General features: G+C 44.4%; 1 protein-coding gene across 1 annotated transcript in view; it reads right to left on the bottom strand.

The window, feature by feature from the left end:
- Positions 1–7,127, bottom strand: part of SPATS1 (spermatogenesis associated serine rich 1) — a 114,392-nt gene extending 107,265 nt beyond the window's left edge. The window contains exon 1 of the mRNA XM_082249509.1: positions 7,001–7,127. Coding sequence (XP_082105635.1) covers positions 7,001–7,028 — 28 coding nt within the window. The 5' untranslated portion in view covers positions 7,029–7,127. The remainder of the gene's footprint in view (positions 1–7,000) is intronic.
- Between the last annotated feature and the right edge of the window lie 19,004 nt (positions 7,128–26,131).

The following is a 26,131-nucleotide window of genomic DNA, read 5'->3' on the forward strand; positions in this document are numbered from 1 at the left end:
AGAAATCGCCGTCGTGAAATAAGTATGGAGAACCTCCTCCCAATTGTCCTCAGATAAATCTGGAATATCCTTCGTCCACCCGGCCCAGATGGCATCCAATCGGGACGATACACTCCGGATCAAAGTGCTATAGTATGAGCTGATCTATTTGGAGTGTACGTCCCTCAACAACTCTTTCTCAAGTAGGGAATTAGTAAAAGACACCGATCCTGGCCCGAATTGCGCCACGGCCGCGTGTCTCAACTGAAGGTATCGGAAATACCACGTGCCAGGTATCAGAAAGTCCTGTTGAATTTGCAGGAACGTTTTAAAGATTCCATCAATGAACAATTGACGGTTCGTATTTTTGACATGAAACTTTGCATTTTGATAATTAAAATTAGCCCACTAATGTTTTGAAAGTCAAACGATCTAAGGTATCAAACACTTTTTCTAATTATTTTTGTATGGCCAGCATTAGATCACCAGATTACAAGGAAAATAGTACAGTGCTGGACCACAGTTATGTCCGGAAAAAAAAAAAAACCTGAGTAGGTAGATTCCCAGTTGGGGATATTTCCTCCAATATTTGTCCTGGTAACCACTGTCACCAGAAGGTAAATCCTAAATTTTAGAGTTGCCATGAGAATAAGATGTAAGGGGAATCTTCCAATGTGGGTAAATGTTCTGGGGACATGTTCAATATGGAAATTCCTTTTACCTAATAAAGATTTCCTTTCGCTTTCTGCTATGTCTCTAAGACTTTAAAAATAAATTTGCCAACAGAGATACAGACAACAACAGCCCCTTTGCCTTTTATAGCTGATGACAGCTTGGGAATCAGTCTTGTGCTCTGGCTTTTCAAGATTGTTTTCCTGTGAGTTGGTCAGCATTGTGATTGACAATGGATTTGCAATGAGGGACATTTCTTGGGAATTTTTCTTAATAAAGAACTTGTTTGGGTGTCTGTATTTCTAGGTTGCATTTTTTTTATTTTTTTGTGAATAAGTAGGGGTACTAAAGCATGGGGGGGGTAGTATCTGGGGACTCCCTTATTATTAAATGGTGATTCCAATAAGCCCCCCGCCTGCAGACCCCCACATCAAATGGCCAGGGCTATAGGGAGGAAGAAGTTCTTGTCACCCTTCTTTTCTGGCCAGTCAGGCTGCATGTTCAGATTAAGCATTTGAAATTGATTTCCTGGGGGGCCTCATGCTATTTTTTTGTGAGGTGCCCTCTTAAAATTGATGAATTCATACCAGACTCAAAGGGGTTGATTTACTAAAACTGAAGAGCAAAACCTGCTGCAGCTTTGCATAGCAGCTAATCAGCTTCTAACTTCAGCTTGTTCAGTTAAGCTTTGACAGAAAAAAATCTGGAAGCTGATTGGTTTCTCCATAGAGATGTACCAGATTTTGCACTCTCCAGTATTAGTAAACCAACCCCAAGATGTATGTATTAGGATGGTAGGGGGGACATAAGTAGACCAAACCTATGTAATATGTATTGACATGGCCACGTGTAGTCACCATTACAATGCTTTGTGGCAGGGTGACAATGCAGGATCCCAACTGGTATACTGAATTAGTGGGTTGTCATCCTATTACAGAAGTACCTGAACAAGGACCTTTCAGGCAGGGCCAACATATATATATATATATATATATATATATATAAATATATATATATATATATATATACACCATGTACGCACACACACGCTATATTACCAAAAGTATTGGGAGGCCTGCCTTTACACACACATGAACTTTAGTGGCAACCCAGTCTTAGTCCCTAGGGTTCAATGTTGAGTTGGTCCACCCTTTGCAGCTATAACAGCTTCAGCTCTTCTGGGAAGGCTGTCCACAAGGTTTCGGAGTGTGTCTATGGGAATGTTTGACCTTTCTTCCAGAAGCGCATTTGTGAAGTTAGGCACTGTTTTGACGGGAAAGCCTGGCTCACAGTCTCCGCTCTAATTAATCCCTAAAGTGTTCTATTGGGTTGAGGTCAGGACTCTGTACAGGCCACTCAAGTTCCTGCCCCCCAAATTCACTCATCTATGTCTTTATGGACCTTGCTTTGTAACTGGTCCAAATCATTTGGTGGAGAGGGGGTTATGGTGTGGGGTTATCTTTCAGGGGTTGGGCTTGGCCCCTTAATTCCAGTGAAGGAACTCTTAAGGCGTCAGCATACCAAGACATTTTGGACAATTCCATGCTCCCAACTTTGTGGGAACAGTTTGGGGAATGCCCCTTCCTGTTCCAACATGACTGTGCACCAGTGCACAAAGCAAGGTCCTTAAAGACATGGATGAGTGAGTTTGGGGTGGAGGAACTTGACTGGCCTTCACAGAGTCCTGACCTCAAGCCAATATAACACCTTTGGGATGAATAAGAGCCAAGACTGCGAGTCAGGCCTTCTCATTCACATCAGTACTTGACCTCACAAATGAGCTTCTGGAAGAATGGTCAAACATTCCCATAGACACACTTCTAAACCTTGTGGACAGCCTTCCCAGAAGAGTTGAAGCTGTTATAGCTGCAAACGGTGGGCAGACTCAATATTGTTTTGATTTTTCTGTGTTTTTACATGCAATTTTTTAAGTTGGTGATAGGGTCTCTTTAAGGAGTCTTTCACATGGTAACAAATGCATGTTAATGTGTGTTAAGTTAAGGCAGCCCATACTCTCTAATTAATGCACAAAAACTTTCCTAACATTATTATTGGAAATGTAGTACACCACACTGCACAGGGCAATCATATCCTGTGTTGTGGTCTGCTGTGGATATTTTTTTATTTTATATATATGAGCATGTGAGTGGCATTGGGACTGTGAACCACAATTGACACATACAAAACATTATTGTGCATTGTGTTAACACACATTACCACGCATTTTTTAACACATTTGCTGAAACAGTTATACATTTACAAACAACTATATAATACAAGATTGTTTTTACTGCCAGGATACTTCTATACCAGGCCTATTCTGGCACTTTTTGTCAACATGTCACAATCAGTATTTTTTTCTGGAAAATTACTTAGAACTACCAAATATCATATATTTTTTAAAGCAGAGGCCCTAGAGAATAAATTGGTGGGTTTTGCAATTTTTTATGTCAAACGGCATTTGCACAGCAGTTATTCAAATGAACATAACATTTTTTCACTTTAATGCAAATAAACACAATACATACTGTAACCCATTTTTATTTTGTAAAATATAAAGGGTAATGTTATGCTGAGTAAATGGATACTAAACATGTCACACTTTAAAATTATGCACGCCCGTGCAATGGCGACAAACGACTAAATTTTTCACAATCCATTGGTGATGCTTTAAAAACTTTTACAGGTTACAAGTTTAGATTTACAGATGAGGTCTGGAGCTAGAATTACTGCCCATGATCACGGTGTGTGGGACAGTCACTGTTAGTGTGAGGAACTGACACGCACATTTGCCTTTGTGCGCAAGCATGGGAGGACAGGGCACTTTACATTTTTTATTTTAATTATTTATTTATTTTTATTTTTTATTTTTACACTGTTGCTTTATTTTTTTTAGCACTTTTATTGTTGTCACAAGCAATCCTTGTGACAGAAATAGGCATGTGACAGGTATTCTTTATGGAGAGATCTTAAGTCTTTAACCACTTAAGCCCCAGAGGATTTGGCTGCTAAAAGACCAGGGGGTATTTTGCGATTCGGCACTGCGTGACTTTAACGGACAATTGCACGGCCGTGCGACGCTATACCTAAACGAATTTGACGTCCTTTTTTCCCCACAAACAGAGCTTTCTTTTGGTGGTATTTTATCACCTGTGATAAAAAAAAGAACGTCAATTTTGCAAAAATAACAATATTTTTCACATTTTTTTTATATGAAATTCCCCCCAAAAAAAAAGTAAAAATCAAAATTTTTTAACATTTTCGGCCAATTTGTTTTATGCTACATATGTTTGGTAAAAAAAAATTGCAAAAAGCGTATTTTGATTGGTTTGCGCAAAAGTTATTGCGTTTACTAACAAAGGGAAAGATTTTTGTCATTTTTGTTGTTTTTTTTTTAACGCGTAATGGCGGCGATCTGCGATTTTTTTTGCGGTACTGCGACATTGGGGTGGACAGATCGGACCCTTGACTGACATTTTTGACACTTTTGGGGTTACCAGTGACATTACTACAGTAATCAGTGCTATATACATGCACTGTTACTGTAAAATTACACTGGTAGTGAAGGGGTTAACTTTATTTGAGAGGGAGGGGCTGTGTGTGTCCCTAGGGGTGTGATTCTAACTGTGATTGGCTGTGGCTTGAGCTGTAGGAACACTGATCAACGGTCCTACATAGTAGAACCGTATGATCAGTGTTTCTACACAGGGGAGAATGACAGGCAGCTTGTTTACACAAGCTGCCTGCCTTTCTCCCTCTCCCCCGACGAACGCAGAGAGAGCGGCGGACATCGAGTCCGCCGGTCACACGCGCGGGGGGGTCCGTGACTGCGTGGGAGCGGGAGCGCTCACGCTCGCTCCCCAGAGCCTCACAGGCTAGTGACGTACCGATACGTCACTCTGCCTGTGAGGGGCTGACCGCCGCAGTATATGTACTTGTGCCGGTTGGCAAGCGGTTAAGGCTCCAAATGACTCCTCTTTATTTTAAAAGCATTCAAAATACCAAGTTCAGTATTTTTGAATACTTTTGATTTTTTTTTTTAAATTGCGCCTTTGACATCTGGATAAACTAGAAATTATGTCAAGTTATCTCTTCCAGGTTACTATAGCGGTGGTTGCGCCAGCTGGTCGCTCGGGTCTCCCGGTGGCATGGAAGAGCATTAGCAAGCTGCAAAATGCAGTGAGGGAGGGCGGTATATCCCCTCCCTTTGCTTGTAAAAGCAGTCCAGTGAATAGTTAGCCACTAGGATTGCTTTTGACCGCTGGCTCCAAAAAATGGTACCAGGGTGATGTCTGCAGCTGCCGGTATAACCCTTAAAAGTCCAACAATACGGGTACATCCCTGGTCGGGAGGTGGTTAAATGGATTATTTGGGTGGGTCCTCTTAAAACACAGTCTTAGTAAATATAAAGTCGATTGTTTACAAGTATTGTACAATCAGGTTGTAATGTGTATGACCAGTTCAATAGATTACTTCTCATTGGTTAGCAGACTAAAGCTGGCCATACACTTAAATTCGTAAGGAAAGCATTAATCATTACATTTTTTCTTGCCATCATTGAGTCAACTAATTTCATTTAAAAGCCATTAAAATGTTCACCAGATCTGCTATTTGAATGGAATCCCAGATATATTAAGCAGCTGTCATTACAATATGTATGATTTTTTTTCCTGAAATAAAAACCATATTCACAGTTAAAATTCTGTTTGAGAAAAAATGTTCCATTCCGCTCCTTTGACATTCCTCATAATTACGGTTGAAAATATTCATCGATTTGACCCTACTAACCATTAGAAAAATGTTTAAGGTCTTTTGAAAACGCCCACTTGTCGGGTGAAACGCGTTGACGTAATTTCCGGCGTACAACCACGCATCGTCACATCCGGTTTTGCTTCCTGGAATCGGTGGAACGCACGCCATTGCGGCGTTCCTCATTGATCTGATCCATGCAAATTTATTTATCTTCTTTGTAAGTACAATTTATACTTTGGGGGAATAAAATTATCCAAAAACGTATTACACTATCGGCCCCTCTTCTTTTTTCCTCATATCTGGATAAAACGGATACTTGTTCGGAGCGATCCCATCAAGGCTTTCCTTATCCCTTGGAAATATCAACTTTGGAGCTCGGTTGCCATAGCTGTATTTTGATCCTTTCAGGCGCTGATTAATCATATTTGTGGTGAGTAGGGGACCTGGAGGGTCGGGTCACTCACTGGAGCACCATTCAATCGGATCGTTTTCTGCACCTGAGCACTTTATATATATTTATTATACCAAGGAATAAGGACTTTTTCACAAGAATTATTTATTTATTTATTATCCATGCCGATACATTGATTGATTATATTGATTCACCTCTTTTTATAGCTACTTTTCACAGATCACCTTGCACTTTATAATATATATATTTATTTACCATATTTGTTTTTATAAGATGCTAGCGCTGTTTTAAATTTTTTTCACACATTTTTTCCAAAAACTTTTTTGGATGCACAGCAGCTGCATAAAATTTTGCACATATATTTGCACATTTGCACTTTTAAAGAGGATTACTTTGAACACACCAATTAATGTGTTAAGCGCTGTTATAATTTTGTTTCACCTCCTAAAACACAGTCTTAGTAAATATAAAGCCGATTGTTTACAAGTATTGTACAATCAGGTTGTAATGTGTATGACCAGTTCAATAGATTACTTCTCATTGGTTTGCAGACTAAAGCTGGCCATACACTTAAATTCGTAAGGAAAGCATTCATCATTACATTTTTTCTTGCCATCATTGAGTCAACTAATTTCATTTAAAAGCCATTAAAATGTTCACCAGATCTGCTATTTGAATGGAATCCCAGATATATTAAGCAGGTGTCATTACAATATGTATGATTTTTTTTTCCTGAAATAAAAACCATATTCACAGTTAAAATTCTGTTTGAGAAAAAATGTTCCATTCCGCTCCTTTGACATTCCTCATAATTACGGTTGAAAATATTCATCGATTTGACCCTACTAACCATTAGAAAAATGTTTAAAAGGTTCCAAAAACAAACATTTTCCAACACCATTCTACAGCTATATGACCAGCTTAAACCTGTGACTCCCAACTGCTGCCTAAATGCAGTAACCTGATTTATATAAAAATCAATTAGACCATCGACCGTTTTAATACTATGGCAAATAAAAAAAATTAATTAGCAAAACATTCAATATATATATATATATATATATATATTGTTTTTTGTGAAGCTCAAGATTATTCATGCTTAGTCTTGTTCATATTTAGTGTTAAAACCTGCAGATGGCGAGAATCGGCATACAGTAATAAAAATCCATTATTACATGAACATACCTTTATGGGATAGGGGGTCCAGCAGCATTGTCAGGACTTCCACAGCTCGTTTTTATGGGAGAGATCAATACTTCCCCAACTTGTGTACACAACCTCCAACGTACTCATCATGTTGTGGTAAACAGACTCTCCATTCAAACCTGACAACTAGTCCTTCTTGTGAACAATGGTGTGTCCTAGGAGACCACAGAATAAACAGCAGGAGCAAAATACTGTACGAGTCTGACACTGATGGAACACGGCCAATATAGATCTATAGTTTACAGCAGGACAGAGAGTAATCATCAAGCAATAAATAATTCATTATTGCCAAAAAAATAGACTGTATATACAGTAAGTATATGTATAATGGATATTGATTTACATTTATTTTTGTAATGGTTTATTAATCACTTAAGCCCCAGAAGATTTTACCCCCTTCCTGACCAGGGCCTATTTTGCGATTCGGCACTGCGTGACTTTAATGGACAATTGCGCGGTCATGCGACGCTGTACCTAAACGAATTTGGCGTCCTTTTTTTCCAACAAATAGAGCTTTTTTTTGGTGGTATTTGATCACCTGTGCGATTCTTTGATCATGCGCTATAAACAAGAAAATAGCATCAATTTTGCAAACATAAAAATATTTTTCACATTTTTTTATATGAAATTCCCCAAAAAAAAATGTAAAAATTAAAATTTTTTAACATTTCAGGCCAATTTTTTTTTTACCATATGTTTGGTAAAAAAAATTGCAAAAAGCGTATTTTGATTGGCTTGCGCAAAAGTTATTGCGTTTACTAACAAAGGGAAAGATTTTTTCATTTTTGTTATTTTTTTTTAAACGCGTAATGGCGGCGATCTGCTATTTTTTTTGCGGGACTGCGACATTGGGGCGGACAGATCGGACCCTTGACTGACATTTTTGACACTTTTGGGGTTACCAGTGACATTACTACAGTAATCAGTGCTATACATATGCACTGTTACTGTAAAAATGACACTGGCAGTGAAGGGGTTAACTTTTTTTGAGAGGGAGGGGTTAAGTGTGTCCCTAGGGGCGTGTTTCTAACTGTGATTGGCTGTGGCTTGATGTGTAAGACCAGTAATCAACGGTCCTACATAGTAGAACCGTGTGTTCTCCATTCTTACACAGGGGAGAATGACAGGCGGCTTTGTTTACATCAGCCGCCTGCCTTTCTTCCGCTGTCACGGACGATCGCGAGTGCCCTGCGGACATCGGGTCCACCGGGCACACGCGCAGGGGGGTCCGTGACTGAGCGGGAGCGGGAGCGCGCATCCGGCGGTGCGCGCTCGCTCCCAAAACCCTTACAGGCTAGCAATGTAGACCTACGTCACTCTGCCTGTGAGGGGCTGACTGCCGACGTAAATAGTCATGCAGCAGTCGGCAAGTGGTTAACAGGGTTTTTTTTTTTTCTTCTGTTTGTTATATTGTATTATTTTTATTATCTTTTAGTGACTTTAATGATGTTTCTCATTTGTATCAGTTTATGATATTGGTATTAAGTTTGTTATAACCTGGTTTAGAGGTCTGTAACCCTTAGCATGCTTGCCTCAGATGGCACGTGCTGCCTTCACACGCTGGTCTCCTGGACAGTTCCACTGACCTAGCACGGCCTGTAAATTTGTTTTTCTCTTTTTTATTGCCCCAGACATCCAGCTCTTGCCCCCAGAGCACACAGCCACATAAACCCCTGCCAGGGAGTGCTGGAAGCGACAGCGGAGCAGAGAGAACACTGTCAGATACAGTTGACAGGGAGGTGTAGTGCAAGATACAAGTGTCCGGTAGATAAATGGGAGGTACAATGTCTAGAAAAGATGAGCTGGAGGTACAATGCCAGGTACAGATGAGAGATGGGATACAGTGGTGGGGCAGATAAAGAGAAAGTACAGTGGTGGAGCAGATGAGAAGGGGGGTACAACAGTGGGGCAGAAGAGAAGGGGGTACAGTTATGGGACAAAAGAGAAAAGAGATACCGCAGTGGGGCAGATGAGAAGTGGGGTACAGTAGTGGGGCAGATAAGAAGTGGGGTACAACAGTGGGGCAGATGAGAAGTGGGGTACAGCGGTGGGGCAGATGAGAAAGCAGATACAGTGGTGGGGCAGAAGAGAAGGGGGTACAGAAGTGAAGCAGATAAGCATGGGGGTACAGCAGTGGGGGAGATGAGAAGGGAGTACAGCAATGGGTCAGATAAGCAGGGGGGTACAGCAGTGGGGCAGATGAGAAAAGAGGTTCAGTGGTTGGTAGTGGTGTATTTAAGTTTTGTGCTGCCCTAGGCCTGACTAAACTCGTGCACCCCTTAATTTAAATATGACCCACCCCTTCCTGTCAAGGCCATGCCCCTTACCATTTAGGACCCGCCTTGCCATCTGTAAACCACACCCCTTCCTCTTTAGGCCCCACCTTTTGTAATATGCATGGTGAGCCTTAAACTGGCCATATTCTCTACAATCTGATTGTATAATCTCCTTTTGAGCTACCATTAAATGTGTAGTACAAGGGCCTGCTCGATTTAATACAGAGTGAATGTATGTTTAGGTATGTGCTTATATTACATGGTTTTGGTAAATATAAAGGAGAATGTCCAATCTGATTTTTTTTTTTAGTGTCAGCTTTATTGAGATTGTTGGAGAAAGGAAAGAAGGGATGGATGGATAGAGGGATTAATGGATGGATGGAAGTAGGGGTGAATGAATGGAAGGATGGACAGATTTATGGATGTAGGAATGAAAGGAAGGACGGATGGATGGATGTATGGATGGATGTATGGATAAATGGAAGGAGGGAAGGGTGGATGGGGGGACAAATGTATGGAGGGATGTATGGAGTGAAGGTAGCTGTCATGGACTGTTACCTAATTTTCTCTGGACCGGCTTCTTCCCCCCCCCCCCCCCCACTGCAGAAGTGGACTTTAGTGAACACCCCCAGACATGTCTCTCACACTGGGACCAGTTGTCCTTGCTGGGGCTGCTGCGTCTCTTGGAGGTACACACTCAGTCACTGTTGGACTCCGTTGCCTCTCTCTTCTGTCAGATGAGAGAGCTGGCTATAGCCGTAGCCATAGTCAGTGTGGAGCAGGCTGCAGGTGTGCTGAGTCATCCCTGTACTCTTCTCCAGGATGATGGAGGGAAGAGTGATCAGGACTTTCCTATCACTCCCAGTCCTGGAAGATCCCAACAGGTCACCAAAGGCTGGAAGACATCCTGGAAGATCCAGGAGACAGGGATCGGTCACACGGTAGTATTCCTGGTAGGCAGAGGAGAGCCCATGTAATATGGCAGCTCTTCCCTGAGCCAGGCATCCTACATTCTTCTCCTATGGGGGGGGGGATACATCCTGGGACACCCAGATAGAAGCCCCCTGAGATCCATGTCAGCTGTGTCAATGTCAGGTGAGGAGGACTGATGGAGCGGGTCCCAGGTAGGTAGCAGTGAGTATCGTCCACTGTGTACACAGCACAGCCCTCCCCTCCCTCCTCTGCTGTCCTTGGATCTCAGCATGACATTAAAGCTTAATTTCACTGGACACCCTCCCCCCCCCCCAGTCCCCCTATTCCAATGACCTGCGACCCCCCCCCCCCCCCCCCCGCTGTCAGGGCTCCGCTTCACAAGTCCGAGGATTTGAAAACCTGACATCACGTACATCTGTAACTCTCAGCAGAAGAGGCATTCTGATTGGTCAGCACCATCACATGGACAGCGCTGGCCAATCAGATTCCATCTAGCCTGTCCTGTCAACTTGCGGACGTCCCCTCAACGCTAGTGACACACACCACAACCTCTGGTGGGTACCACCTGGGTGCGAACCGCACCCCCCACACCTCCATAGTAATGCCACTGCTGCCGCTACACTAAAAGTGTAGCGCAAGCCGGCAGGGACTATTTTCGTTTTAGAGCAGGCTGTTTTTTTCATGCGGGGGAGCTTTTTTGCTGCCCCCCTGCAAAGTGCCGCCCTAGGCCTAGGCCAAGATACAGCATTGCACTGGTGGGCAGATGAGAAGAGGGGACAGTGGTGGGCCAGATGAAGGTGCAGGAATTGGGTGATTTGAGGTGTTGAGGTGCAGGAATTGCGGTGATCTGAGGTATGAAGGTGCAGGAATTGAGGTTTATATATATATATATATATATATATATATATATACAGTGCCTTGCAAAAGTATTCGGCCCCCTTGAACTTTGCGACCTTTTGCCACATTTCAGGCTTCAAATATAAAGATATAAAACTAATTTTTTGTGAAGAATCAACAACAAGTGGGACACAATCATGAAGTGGAATGAAATTTATTGGATATTTCAAACTTTGTTAACAAATAAAAAACTGAAAACTTGGGCGTGCAAAATTATTCAGCCCCTTTACTTTCAGTGCAGCAAACTCTCTCCAGAAGTTCAGTGAGGATCTCTGAATGATCCAATGTTGACCCAAATGACTAATGATGATAAATAGAATCCACCTGTGTGTAATCAAGTCTCCGTATAAATGCACCTGCACTGTGATAGTCTCAGAGTTCCGTTTAAAGCGCAGAGAGCATCATGAAGAACAAGGAACACACCAGGCAGGTCCGAGATACTGTTGTGGAGAAGTTTAAAGCCGGATTTGGATACAAAATGATTTCCCAAGGTTTAAACATCCCAAGGAGCACTGTGCAAGCGATAATATTGAAATGGAAGGAGTATCAGACCACTGCAAATCTACGAAGACCTGGTCGTCCCTCTAAACTTTCAGCTCATACAAGGAGAAGACTGATCAGAGATGCAGCCAAGAGGCCCATGATCACTCTGGATGAACTGCAGAGATCTACAGCTGAGGTGGGAGACTCTGTCCATAGGAAAACAATCAGTCGTATACTGCACAAATCTGGCCTTTATGGAAGAGTGGCAAGAAGAAAGCCATTTCTTAAAGATATCCATAAAAAATGTTGTTTAAAGTTTGCCACAAGCCACCTGGGAGACACACCAAACATGTGGAAGAAGGTGCTCTGGTCAGATGAAACCAAAATCAAACTTTTTGGCAACAATGCAAAATGTTATGTTTGGTGTAAAAGTAACACAGCTCATCACCCTGAACACACCATCCCCACTGTCAAACATGGTGGTGGCAGCATCATGGTTTGAGCCTGTTTTTCTTCAGCAGGGACAGGGAAGATGGTTAAAATTGATGGGAAGATGGATGGAGCCAAATACAGGACCATTCTGCAAGAAAACCTGATGGAGTCTGCAAAAGACCTGAGACTGGGACGGAGATTTGTCTTCCAACAAGACAATGATCCAAAACATAAAGCAAAATCTACAATGGAATGGTTCACAAATAAAAATATCCAGGTGTTAGAATGGCCAAGTCAAAGTCCAGACCTGAATCCAATCGAGAATCTGTGGAAAGAACTGAAAACTGCTGTTCACAAACGCTCTCCATCCAACCTCACTGAGCTCGAGCTGTTTTGGAGGAATGGGCAAAAATTTCAGTCTCTCGATGTGCAAAACTGATAGAGACATACCCCAAGCGACTTACAGCTGTAATCGCAGCAAAAGGTGGCACTACAAAGTATAAACTTAAGGGGGCTGAATAATTTTGCACGCCCAATTTTTCCGTTTTTTATTTGTTAAAAAAGTGTGAAATATCCAATAAATTTTGTTCCACTTCATGATTGTGTCCCACTTGTTGTTGATTCTTCACAAAAAAATTACAGTTTTATATCTTTATGTTTGAAGCCTGAAATGTGGCAAAAGGTCCCAAAGTTCAAGCGGGCCGAATACTTTCGCAAGGCACTGTATATATATATATATATATATAATATTTATACAGTATTTACACTATATTACCAAAACTATTGGGACGCCTTCCTTTACACATGAACTTTAATGGCGTCTGTAGGGCTCAATATTGAGTAGGCCCGCCCTTTGCAGCTGTAACAGCTTTAATTCTTCTGGGAAGGCTTTCCACAAGGTTTAGGAGTGTGTCTATGGGAATGTTTGTCCATTCTTCAAGAAGTGCATTTGTAAGGTCAGGCACTGATGTTGGACGAGAGGGCCTGGCTTGCAGTCTGCACTCTAATTCATCCCAAAGGTATTCTATCGGGTTGAGGTCAGTACTCTGTGCAGGCCAATCAAGTTCCTCCACCTCGCTTATTCATGTCTTTATGGACCTTGCTTTGTGCACTGGTCCAAATAATTTAGTGGCTGGGGGGGAGAGAATATGGTGTTGGTTGTTTTTAGGGGTTGGGTTGGCCCCTTAGTTCCAGTGAAAGGAATTCTTAAGACCTCAGCATACCAAGACAATTTGGACAATTTCATGCTCCCATCTTTGTGGGAATAGTTTGGGGATGGCCCCTTCTTGTTCCAACATGACTGGGCACCAGTGCACAAAGCAAGGTCTATAAAGACATGGATGAGCGAGTTTGGGGTGGAGGAACTTGACTGGTCTGCACAGAATCCTGACCTTAACCCAACAAAACACCTTTGGGATGCATTAGAGTGGAGACTGCGAGCCAGGCCTTTTCTCCAACATCAGTGCCTGACCTCACAAATGCGCTCTTGGTGGAATGGTAAAACATTCCCATAGAAACACTCCTAAACCTTGTGGACAGCCTTCCCAAAAGAGTTGAAGCTGTTAGAGCTGCAAAAGGTGGTCCAATTTAATATTGAACCCTACGGACTAAGACTGGGATGCCATTAAAGTTCATGTACGTGTAAAGGCAGGTGCCCCAATACTTTTGGTATTATAGTGTATATGTACATAAATAATGCACCCAATTTAAATCAAATGTCAATCACGTCATCTAGCAATGTATATATTCACTTCAATCACAACCAACGATGTAGACTCGCCTCCATTATGACCTGCTGCCACAACACTGCTGCGTCACTACCTGCATTGCAAATGACAGCTCCTAGGCTCTTCTGGAATGTTACCGCAGTTCCAGGGAACCTGGGTGACATCATTGACCATATTTGGTCCATGACATTACCCAGGATCCCAGTTTAATTACAATTTCAAACAGAATTCACTTTGGATCTGTCATATGAAGGCTGGGGCAATACCATCGCTAAATGACAGACTTCTGGCTACATGAGCAGACAAATTGTTTGCCCGTTCATGAACTGTGAACTGACTTTTGCATCCATATTCATCCCAATCGCACGCATCATCCCTGGTGATAACAAATGTTCAATCCAACACCTATTGGTCTATGATTTTCAGCTCAGGCTGGGATAAGTATGTTTAGACCGGAAGTGGCTGAATAAGGCAGAAGGAGATCAGCAGCATTGAGATGTAAAAAAGGATGAAAAAGGTGAAAACACGAAATTTTTTATTTAAAAAAAAAAAAAAAAAAAAACATGGCAATTGATTAATACACATGCTTTTAGCAAAACAAAGTGCAGTCCAAGTTAGGTTTTAGAGCTACTTTAAGATTATTATATTTTTTGCACAGCACAGGATTTTTTCTATAAGATCTCTATTATTAGCAGCTATTTTAAGTGATTTTTGAGAATATTTCTGAACATATTTTGCCAGCATCAGAGAAATTGTGTGCTTTCATGTGTGCATCCCGAGCCTTGGTTATTTGCTGCATATTGTAAATTATGTAAAATGTTTTAAACCGTAGGCAGCTAGGACATGATGGCATTCTCCGCCTTGTGATTTATTTCACATCAAGGTAACTATTACAGCATTTCAGTGGGAAGTCATTGTGTTTCTCTATTAAAAGATGTTGTCCTCAGCAAACCCTTGTGAAGAGATCAATTACCTTCTCATTATTCCCTCTGAGCAGTGTGAGTGGCACAGCCCTGCTTCACTGCATTAAAGGAAGAGAGCAGAACCATACAAGATACATACAGTGACTAGGAGTTAACATATGCGCCAATTCAGGAAGTGCCGTAACCTATAGCAACCAAACGCCACCTTTCTACAATTTCAATATAATATAATAAATATACATTTCAAGTGGAATTCTGAGATAAGCTTTACTACTCTTAATACTGTCCCCTCCATCCTCTTAACACCTATACTAACCTGTGTAGGAAAGATTAATTCACTTCATTTTCAGGCCACTCTGGTAAAGTCACATGATCTAGCTCCCCTGTGCAAGCCAGCTCCGCTGCAGGGGAGAGGTGGGAGTGCCCACAATGGATGCACCATTAAAGTCTTTGGTGTGACGTGACAACCAGATATTGTTGGGGTGCTCTCTTATCTCCCCTGCAGCTGGCTGACGCAGGGGAGATCATGTGACCGGATCGGAGTGGCCTGAAAATAGGCAAGTATGTTCAGCCTTCAATGGTAGGAGAGGCGGGCAGTTTTAGGAAAATTAATATTTTACAAACTGTGCAGCGTTGTAGTGCTCATTAACACAGTTCAAGGTGTCGTCACCATCCGTGCCCCTCCCCTATGCGTGTCGACACAAGGTTATGTGTCTTCCACAGGGGGATTTCTTTGAAGGGGGGGGGGCACTTTTCGTGGTGATTCAGTTGTCCTCACCAATTTTGAGCACTAAAGGAGCAGATGGAGTAAAACTGTGTTTATCAACTTTTCTTTAGTCAAGGCACCCTTTAAAAATGATGGACAATCTTGAGGTACCCTTTAAAAAGTTATGGACAGTCTTAAAGCACCCCATTCTAAAATGTAAAAACTATTGTAATAGTTTTACATAATGCAGCAACATCCACATAAATAGGATTTATTCTTCCAAAGGAATTACACTTTTGCAATATGATACTACTAGTATTCCAATGTTTCTCTTCTCCCTCAGTTTTTCTCCGTCACTTAGCTAATGTGACCCCAACACTGATGGAGAGGGGCTGGAGAGGGGGAATACAAGGATTGCTGTGCAGGCGCCTGACCAGGGCCGGACTGGGAATAAAAGCCAGCCCTGGAAATAATTTCATACCAGCCCCATAGCATTATTATACCGGCCCAACAGCATAGCGTCATTTTCTTGATCATAAAAGGGAAAACCATGCATTTTAAAGCACATGTGAAGCGTGTATTATATGTAGATAAGACAGATATGAAATCACATAGGGTTTTATATATATGTGTATAGATAGATACATACATACTGTACATAAGAGCAAATTCCAGTTAAAAGTGGAGCAATTATCAAGAACAGTCCACTTATTGCGATGGTGATATATTACCAGAATAAAAAATAATCAAAGTCTGCCTTTACATGAGGGTCCGCAGAGTTCCCCCTTGCACTGTAATGGTGAATCCTGCAGACTGATGTAAAGGGGAACCCCAGGAACTCTGGAAATGTGACCAGAGACCACCTTCTGCAGAAAGAATGGGGGGGGGGTTACTGATATAAGGGGGGGCCTTTATATCAGTGCCCCCTTACGTTACTGTATTCACTTCCCCCTTATGTCACTGACCCCCACTCAGACTGGTCTGGTGGAGCTGTCACTGACCTCCTCTCAGGGGGACCGTGCAGGGCTCAGTCAGTTGGTTCCAGCTTGTTGGCTCTGGGTTTATCCTATAGTCTTCTCTCCACAGTCCACATACATCTGACTTCTCCCGTGACCCCCATCCCGGCAGCCCTCCCACTCCTGACTCCTCTCCAGACTCCCCCTCAGGGACTGCAGACATGATAAAAGACAAGAGATGGTCATAGGCTGTGCGGACATGGTACAGGAGATGTCAGAGTTTGCAGACATGGTACAGGAGAGGTCAGAGGTTTCAGACATGGTACAGGAGATGTCAGAGGTTGCAGACATGGTAAAGGAGAGGTCATAGGCTGCGGACATGGTACAGGAGATGTCAGAGGTTGCAGACATGGTACAGGAGATGTCAGAGGTTGCAGACATGGTACAGGAGATGTCAGAGGCTGCGGAGGGGTCCAGTCTTACCCGCCCTTGGTGTAGAAAGGCACGCTCCACCACCCCGACCAAGATCAGTGCCTTCCTGTAAAAATGACACCGCCCAGTGCCATTACGTCACTACTGGCCTTTCCCAGCCTAGCTGCAGCCATATACTATATGGGTGCCACCAGGGCTGGTGGAAAGATTTTTGACACCCTAGGCAACCCCCCTCCCCCCAGCTAGGAAGCAGGGCCATAGAAAATTACAGGAACCGATCCCCTGTATGGGTCTCCCTGCAGCATCTGAAAGCTGGCTTTTCCTCCTTCCTCTCCTGCTGCTTTGGTTCTTGCAATTGCCCCCCTCTATACTGATCACCCTCTCCTGTCCATGATAAGATTCCCCCTTTTCCCTGCTGCCCAGTGTCCCCCTTACTCGCAGCACTGCTGGCTTCATCTTCTCTCCCTTCCACCAGTTTTCAGTTGCTGCAGAGGGGGGGGGGGACCACAGGAGATCTGTTCTAGTAAACCACTTTCCGCCTGCTGTCCTTTGTGCCCCTACAGCAGCGCTGACGCTTCTCTTTTTTCTGCTGCCGGCTGCAGGGTAGGGGAGAATAGCTTCAGGATAAAAAAAACAGGTCTGGTAGGCTATACAGGGCCCCTATAATTTCTAACGGCAGCCCTGGTTGTAGGTGAGGAGGGTGATATCAGTGGCAGTGCTGAGGGGGGTGGGATAAGTGGCAGTGGATGTGGTGAGGAGGTGGGATCAGTGGCAGCAGTGGTAGTGAAGAGGGTGGAATCAGTGGCAGCAGTGGTGATGATGATGGTGGTGGTGAGGGGGGGGTTGGGATCAGTGGCAGCGGTGGTGGTGAGGGTGGTGAGGGGGGTGGGATCAGTGGCAGCGGTGGTGGTGAGGGGGGGGTCGGATCGGTGGCAGCGGTGGTGGTGATGAGGGGGGTGGGATCGGTGGCAGCGGTGGTGGTGATGAGGGGGGTGGGATCGGTGGCAGCGGTGGTGGTGATGAGGTGGGTGGGATCGGTGGCAGTGGTGGTGGTGATGAGGGGGGTGGGATCAGTGGCAGCGGTGGTGGTGATGAGGGGGGTGGGATCAGTGGCAGCGGTGGTGGAGGTGGTGAGGGGGGTGGCAGCGGTGGTGGTGGTAAGGGGGGTGGGATCGGTGGCAGCAGTGGTGGTGGTGGTGAGGGGGGTGGGATTGGTGGCAGTGGTGGTGGTGAGGGGGGTGGGATCGGTGGCAGTGGTGGTGGTGATGAGGGAGGTGGCAGCGGTGGTGGAATCGGTGGCAGCAGTGGTGAGGGGGGTGGGATCAGTGGCAGCGATGGTGGTAGTGATGAGGGGGGTGGGATGAGTGGCAGCAGGGGTGGTGGTGGTGAGGGGGGTGGGATCGGTGGCAGTGGTGGTGGTGAGGGGGGTGGGATCAGTGGCAGGGGTGGTGGTGGTGGGGGGGTTGGAGGGAGTGGGATCAGTGGCAGCTATAGTGGTGAGGGGAGATTGGTGGCAGTGGTGATGGGGGGGTGCCCCCCCCAATCCTATCAGGGATAAGATATGTGGGGGTGGTGAGATCAGCAGGGGGCAGTGGTGATGGAGGATGGGATTAATTGCACTGCTGATTAGTGTACTTACTTTGTCAGTCGATTCCTCCTCAGCCTCAGTGCCTCTTCACACGTGCCTGCAGGGAAGCTTCTTCTGACGTGTGGGTCTCCCAGTCCCAGCAGAGAGCAGAGCTCCTTCCCCTCACTCTATTGGTCGTCAGCTACACCGGCACCTTCAGCTTCTCTCTCTGAAGCTATGGGCGGAGAGGATAGGTGGTCTGCAGTGACACTGCTCAGCCAGCCTCCCCTTAGCTGCGAGCAGTCACACACAGCAGCGGAACTTGCAGGCGGGCGGCCGTGAATGGCGGGCGGGCGGCCGGCCAGAACTTGCGGCGGGCGGGCGACCAGAACTTGCGGGCGGGCGACCAGAACTTGCGGGCGGGCGGGAGGCCGTGAATGGCGGGCGGCCGTGAATGGCGGGCGGGCGGCCTGAACTTGCGGGCGGGCGGGCGGCCGGAACTTGCGGGTGGGCGGGCCCTCTGAGTGCTGCTGCTCTCAAAGCGGCCCCAGGGCAGTCGGCCTACCGGGAAATCTCCCGGTATCCCGGTACGCCAGTCCGGCCCTGCGCCTGACATCCTCCATAACAACTGATGATGCCATTGGTTGTTAGGATGCCGGTGGCTAGAAGGTCATAATGGTGCAAAATGAAAACTTGTAGCTTTGTGTAACTAAAAGGCAGGTTTCAGCCAAACACCGGCTTGTATACAATATTTGGGTGATTTTTTAGGCATTTTGCCAAGGCACTCCTGAAGAAACCTCAAGGCACCCCATGGGCACCCTGGTTGAAAAAGGCTGGAGTAAAAGATTCTTATTTATGTGGACAACTTTCTTTTTGTTTTGATTGCACGAATCTGAAGCTGTTTGTTCTGTTTTCATATATGTCATTATATACAATTTGTTTTGTGTTCACATTATTTATTGCACATAGTAATTGGGGTGGTATAGCTCCGCACAGTTTGTAAACGATTATTATTTTTTGCAACACATTTATGGGATTTATTGTGATTCTGGCTGCTGGGGTATCAGATGAGTGTCAGCTACCAGGGGGAGTGAGGGATAAGGTAAATAAAAAGCGCATTTAACACTTAAAATCTAGCATTTAAACTTTTCAGTTATGGGGGTGGGAGCATCACTTCAAGGTTGGTTTTAATTTTTCCCTTTTTAACCTTCAAGTTCCAAGCCAGCATTGTTGGCTTGGACCTCAATCAAACCACACGGGTTCAACAACCTACCTCTATGAAACCACCATAGGCATGCGCTGGGGGTGTGCCAGGTTTATCTGGGCACACCTGAATCACTGTTTGCAGTGCTGATTCCCCCGCAATGCCTGGGTTTCCCGCGTAGTGCTGCTTGCTTCCCTCCTCTCCCCCTGGCTTCTGGGGGGGATGTTTAAGAATGGAGAGTGGGGGATAGGGCTAGTAAATATGTAATTTACCCCTTCCTTTTCTAAATTAACACAATGAACACACACTCACTCACTGTGTTCATTCATAACTGAAGCATAGTAAACTGTGTTTCCTATGCTTCAGTTTGAAAATGAACAGGAAGCTGCTCAGCGCAGAGCACTATCCCGTTCATTCACTGTCCAGTGCAGCTGAGGCTGCAGAGAAAGGCAAGCGTGTTTGAGCTTTGAGGTGAACACCCTAATTCAATGGACTGCATACACATATTCAAACCACAATGCCATTATCCCCTTATTTTGTTTTATCATTCTATATGTGCTGCTATTAAAACCTTTGATTTGTTGTTATGCACTATAGGCACTCTGACTAGCCTCTCCCCCTTTACCACTACTCTCTCCACATGATTTCAGGCTTCTTGACATTTGTAAGTTTCTAAGTACTAAGATGCTGTCTTTACCTGCTTACCAACTGCCCTATAGCAGATTTAGGCTTCCATCGCACTTGTATAAAGTAGTGCAGAAACTACTTTCAAAATTGGTGTGACTCCGATGGAGTTGGAGTCGCACAGATTTTACCGATTCCATTGCAGACAATAGGGTGCGACTTTTAATGCAATTTGAAATGATCAAATCGCAAGCCAAGTCGCACCGGTGTGACCGGGGACTTACTGCTACAGGATTCTGTGCAGAATCACATATATATACAGTACATGATTCTGCACTTCCGGGTAGTACTGATTAGTCAAAGCAGAAGCCGATCTGCGGGTGGCGGCCAATGGATGTTCACCGGCACCCTCTGATCGACAAGGAGAGAGGCTGGAAAGAGCTCTGCATATGTAAACTATGAAGAGCTCCGTCCTGACAGTGGGAATGTAATGGATTTTGTTTCCCTTCAAAGCAGGGAATAAAATCCAGCATTTCCCTTAGTAAACGCAGTACACACATTTAAACCTTTGATTGCCCTGGATGTTTAACCCCTTCTCAGCCAGTGTCATTAGTACATGGACAGTTCATATTTTTAACACTGTTCACTGTATTAGTGTCAAAAGTGTCAATTTGTGTGAGATTGTCCGCCGCAATATCACCTTTCTGCTATAAGTCACTGATCGCCGCCACTAGTATAAAAAAAAAATAAAAATAAAAATTGCAGTATAATTTCAGTATATATACCATAGTCTGTAGAGTAGACACTATAACTTTTGTGCAAGCCAATCAATGTACACTTATTGGGATTTTTCTTTACCAAAAACATGTAGCAAAATACATATTGGCCCAAATTGATTAAGAAATTTGATTTTTAAAATTTGTATGATATGTCGCAGAAAGCAGAAAGTAAAAAATATTGTTCTTTTTTTTTTTTAAACTGTTGGTATTTTTTGGTTTATAGCGCAAAAAATTAAAAACACAGTGGTGATCAAATACCACCAAAAGAAAGCTCTATTTGTGGGGATAAAATGACATACATTCCATTTATGGATAGTGTTGCATGACCGCACAATTGTCAGTTAAAATAAAGCAGTTAATGCAAAAAATAGCCTGGTCATAAAGTAAATCTTCTGGAAGTCAAGTGAATAAAGCGGAGCTCCACCCAAAGGGGAAAATTCCGCTTTAAGGACTTGTCCCCCGCTCCTTTTAAACAATTGGCACTTTTGAGGAGCGGATACCCGATGTTGACAGGTACCCGCTCGCACTTCTGCTCCGACCGCCTAGGCGATCAGAAGCGGAAGTTCTCCTCCCTCTTCCCCTGTACGTGACAGGTCCCAGAAGACTGCTTGACCATTCACCATGCACAGCTCTGCTCACCCATGGGCAGTGGGCACCCTGGCTGTGAAGCCACAAGCTGTCACAGCTGGGTGCCCATAGTTAAGATGCCGGCGCCAAGAAATAAAGACAGCGGGTGAAACCGGCTGGGGTGAGCACACCGCTGGATTGTGGGACAGGTGAGTGGCTGTAGCTGCTGACTTTTATTTTTTCACAGCAGACTGAAATTCCTCTTTAAAGACCCAAGAACTTAATAAGAATTGACAGCATAGGGCAGCCAGATGCAGTCCTGGCTCCTTAGGCACAGCCTATACGACCTATTGAGAAATACGACCCTGGAAACACCTTGTTGTTGCTTTTGTACCATAAGGCTGAAATCGGTAGTTTCTTGCAGCCAAATGACATTACTGGAAAATAGCACTACAAAATAATGTTGCCCTTTTCAAAGATGGCTGATGCTGTTAATGCTGAAGTCTAATTTCCCGTTCGGGCCTATATAAGATGTCTGCTCAGGCTGCCTTACCAATGGTGCACTTGTGGAATGTGGTTGAAGAAAAAAAAAAAAGGCTAGTGACCTGAATCTTATGACATGTGGCTGATTTTCTACCATCCAGAGATTACACTGGTAAGTGTTCTTCAAGGACCTTTTTTTATCTGTATTGAGAGGTTCTGTTGTCTTTCTTGGGTTTGTCTGCCTTGCTTCTGGTGCTTGCAGCTTGATAATGGCCACATACTGTAGCCATTTACATAATGAGCTAGATGTAGTGTGACTTGGAGACAGCTAACACTGTTATGCATTTTTCTGTCTTAAATGTGTATTAAAAGAACATTGGGGAACATTTGTCCGTAGAAATGTGATATATTGTCTTTTTGAAGCCTTATTTACTATGGAAAATGGCTCCAGTATTTGCTATTTTATTATTATTTATTTTTTTATTTTCAACCTTTACTGTAAAGACTTTTGTTGGTGGGGAAATGCAATATTCTATGATGTCTTAGGCTTGTATTTATTTATTTTACCCTGTATGTAGAGGAACGCAATTGATGTACGACAGTCGACAAATGGTCTTGTACTTGTGCCCTTGAAGGAAAGCTAGTTACCTACGCCTTGAGCTCACTGTGGCTTTAGCTTCAATGCTTTGGATCACCTACCTTAAACAAGTATACGTGTAAGGCGTTTAGATTTGATGCTGCCTTGACTGATCTCCATATATGATTCAGAGCAGGGACTCATCGTTCATCAGTATTGTAGCCAGAATTTCAGAAAGCTTGCAATGGCAGCCTATTTGCTTTTCATCAGATGTTCAGTTTCAATCCAGTCTGAGTTGGACTCTGAGTGGCACAGGGTTGCTGATAAGTTATTTAGACTAATTAAATCACATCTGTAGATGTGAGAATCCATTTATTTTATACTGAGTTCAAATGAATCCAGAGCTCCTATTGTGTTCAATTGATTTTCCTGAAATGCTATGTAGCTTTTTCTCAATGTTGCCACCACTTGGATTCAAGGCTTCTTGGTGGACAGAAAACTTATTGGTGGCTGTGAGACTTTTAGTCCTTGTTACACTAATATTTCTGTATAGGGCATGCGGTGGGTGCTTGGGAACATGTCCCTTGTTAGAAAAATTGGATTTCAGACTGAAAAAATCTAGTGGGGGTTGGGTTGAAGTACAGCCTGGCTGCAGGAATCAAAGCACTGTGCTCGGTTTTAAGGTTTAAAGGATCTCTAACCCCAATGTTTATGTAATTTTTTTGCTTCCTTGTCCTTAGATGTTGTGGCTGTAACTTGAGGCCTATCTACAGGGATGACTGGATGAGGGAGTGATAATGTCATGGTGCCAAGTGAGACCCCCTGTGGTGGTTACTGTGCAGAAAGGCAGCTTCTTGGCACAGCACTTGTAAGACTGTGGCCATCACTGTAGTAGCTATTTAGAGTCGTCCCCTTCTTGAAGTACTGTGATCCAGAGCCTGTGTGCCCAGTAACAAATTTCAGTGACCTTCACAAAAAATCTAAATCCAGTGCCCTGTTCTTGTGTTTTGAGCTAGCAGGCAGCTGTCAACTTATCTAACTGATCAACCCTGGCCATGGGGTTGGCATCAGCAGTGGTGATGGCCTGCAGCTTCTTGTAACTAACACACAACCTAGATTTCTGATCCTTTTTGGGTCCTTCTGAATGAAAGTCTCAAGATCCTTTTTGTCTAATGGTAGAATGCACTCCTGTGTCTAACTTGTGAACTGAAAGGTGCATGTTCCTGGTTTGCCTGCAACGTGGCCATGATGATGATCACTGCCTTGCTAAAGAAACTGAGGGTAAAGGTGATAGACTGCCCAAGCATGTCTCCAGACCTAATCCCTATTGAGCATCTGTGTGGCATCCTCAAACGGAAGTTGGAGGAGCTCAAGGTCACTAACTTCCACCATCAACGTGATGTCATCATGGAGGAGTGGAAGAGGACTGCAGTGGCAACCTGTGAAGCTCTGGTGAACTCTATGCCCAAGAGGGTCAGGGCAGTGCTTAAAAATATTGGTGGCCACACAAAATATTGACACTTTGGGCCCAATTTGGTCTTTTTCACTTATGGGGTGTACTCACTTTTGTTGCCAGCGGTTTAGACATTAATGGCTGTGTGTTGTGTTATTTTGAGGGGACAGCAAATTTACACTGTTATACAAGCTGTACACTCACTACTTTACATTGTAGCAAAGTGTCATTTCTTCAGTGTTGTCACATGAAAAGATATAATAAAATATTTACAAAAATGTGAGGGGTGTACTCACTTTTGTGAGATACTGTAAGTTGGAGGAGGCATGAGCTTCTGAGTCCTCTGGGTCACTAAGGATGAAATTGTCAGCAGGAGCAACCTCTCCCCAACCACGTACAACTCCTGTGGTTTCTGGGGAATCAAAACCATCCCATGAAGACTGCTGTATGCGATCCTCTTCCTCTACATCCATGCTGCCGAAATCCTCCTCCTCTTCCTCCTACGTGTTTTGTGGCCCTGCAGGAATGATATCTGCATAAAGGGGGCCTTGTGAGAAAAGGAAGTCCTCCTCTTCCTCCCGCTGTTCTGCCTCAAGTGCCCTGTCCATGATTCCACGCAGTGTGTGCTCCAGCAGGTAGACTAGCGGGATAGTGTCACTGATGCATGCATCGTCCCAGCTCACCATCCTTGTGGCCTCCTCTAATGGTGACAGGACGATGCATGCATCCCTAATCAAAAGCCACTGGCGTGGCGAAAAAAAGCCGAGCTGCCCTGACCCTATCCTTGTGCCATGCTCACACAGGTACTTATTGATGACCCTCTGCTGCATGTGCAGCCGCTGCAGAATTGCCAACATTGAGTTCCACCTGGTGGGCATGTCACAAATGAGGTGGTTGGTGGGCAGGTTGAATTCCCGTTGAATGTCAGATAAGCGAGCACTGGCATTGAACGAACGGCGGAAATGGCCACAGTCCTTCCTGGCCTGCCTCAGGAGATCCTGAAAGCCTGGGTATCTGCTCAAGAAACCCTGCACCACCAGATTCAGAACATGTGCCAAGCATGGAACATGTGTCAAGTGTCCCCGTCGGAGGGCAGAGAGAAGGTTGGTGCCATTATCGCATACTACCAATCCTGGCTCAAGCTGTCGTGGAGTCAACCATCTCTGAGCCTGCCCCTGCAGAGCTGACAGAATCTCTGCACCAGTGTGACTCCTATTCCCTAGACAAACCAACTGAAGCACAGCATGGCCTCTTTAAGCCTGACTGCTTGCGTAGCCCCTTGAACGCTTAGGAAGCACTGCTGCTTCAGAGGACAACTGAGTAGAAGAGGACATGGAGGAAGAGGAAGAGGAGGAGGTGGTGGAGTAGCCAGATGTGGCAGAACCAGCATCAGCTTTTTGGAGGCGTGTTGGCAAAACAAGCTGCAACACCGAACCCTGTCCTGCATCCCTCCCAGCTGCTAGCAGAGTTACCCAGTGCGCCGTGAAAGAAATGTAACGTTCCTGTCCATGCCTGCTGGACCAATAGTCAGCAGTAATGTGCACCTTCCTGCTGACCGCTTTGTCCAACGAGGCCAAAACACTACCTTCCACATGACGGTAGAGAGCGGGAATGGCCTTACATGAAAATATATTCCTTTTTGGGACCTGTCACTGTGGTGCGGAACATTCCACAAATTTGCGAAAGGGAGCCAGGTCTATCAGATGAAAAGGCAGCAATTTAATGCTAGCGATTTGGCCAAGCTAGCATTAAGATGCTGAGCATGTGGATGGCTGGGACAGTATTTCTTTCTACGGTTCAAACAATGGGATAGTGAAATTTGCCTGCTGCTCAAATCCAGCGGGGGTGTACTGCTAGCAGATTGGATGCAAGTCTCTGTGCCACTCATTGGTATACCATTATCTATCTCAATGCTGGTATTTGAGAAGGCATGAGGTATAGTAGGGTTAGAGATGACAGATGAGGAGCAAGGTGATGTATGCTTGTTTTGATCTGGTGCCTCTTTCAGGTGCTGTTGCCAATGGACTGCATGGCAGGTCGTCTTATGCCTTGTCAAGCATGTGGTGCCCAAGCGGCTGGTGTTCTTGCCAC

This window comes from Pelophylax lessonae (assembly GCF_965119305.1).
Source record: "Pelophylax lessonae genome assembly, chromosome: 3".
Lineage (NCBI taxonomy): Eukaryota > Metazoa > Chordata > Amphibia > Anura > Ranidae > Pelophylax > Pelophylax lessonae.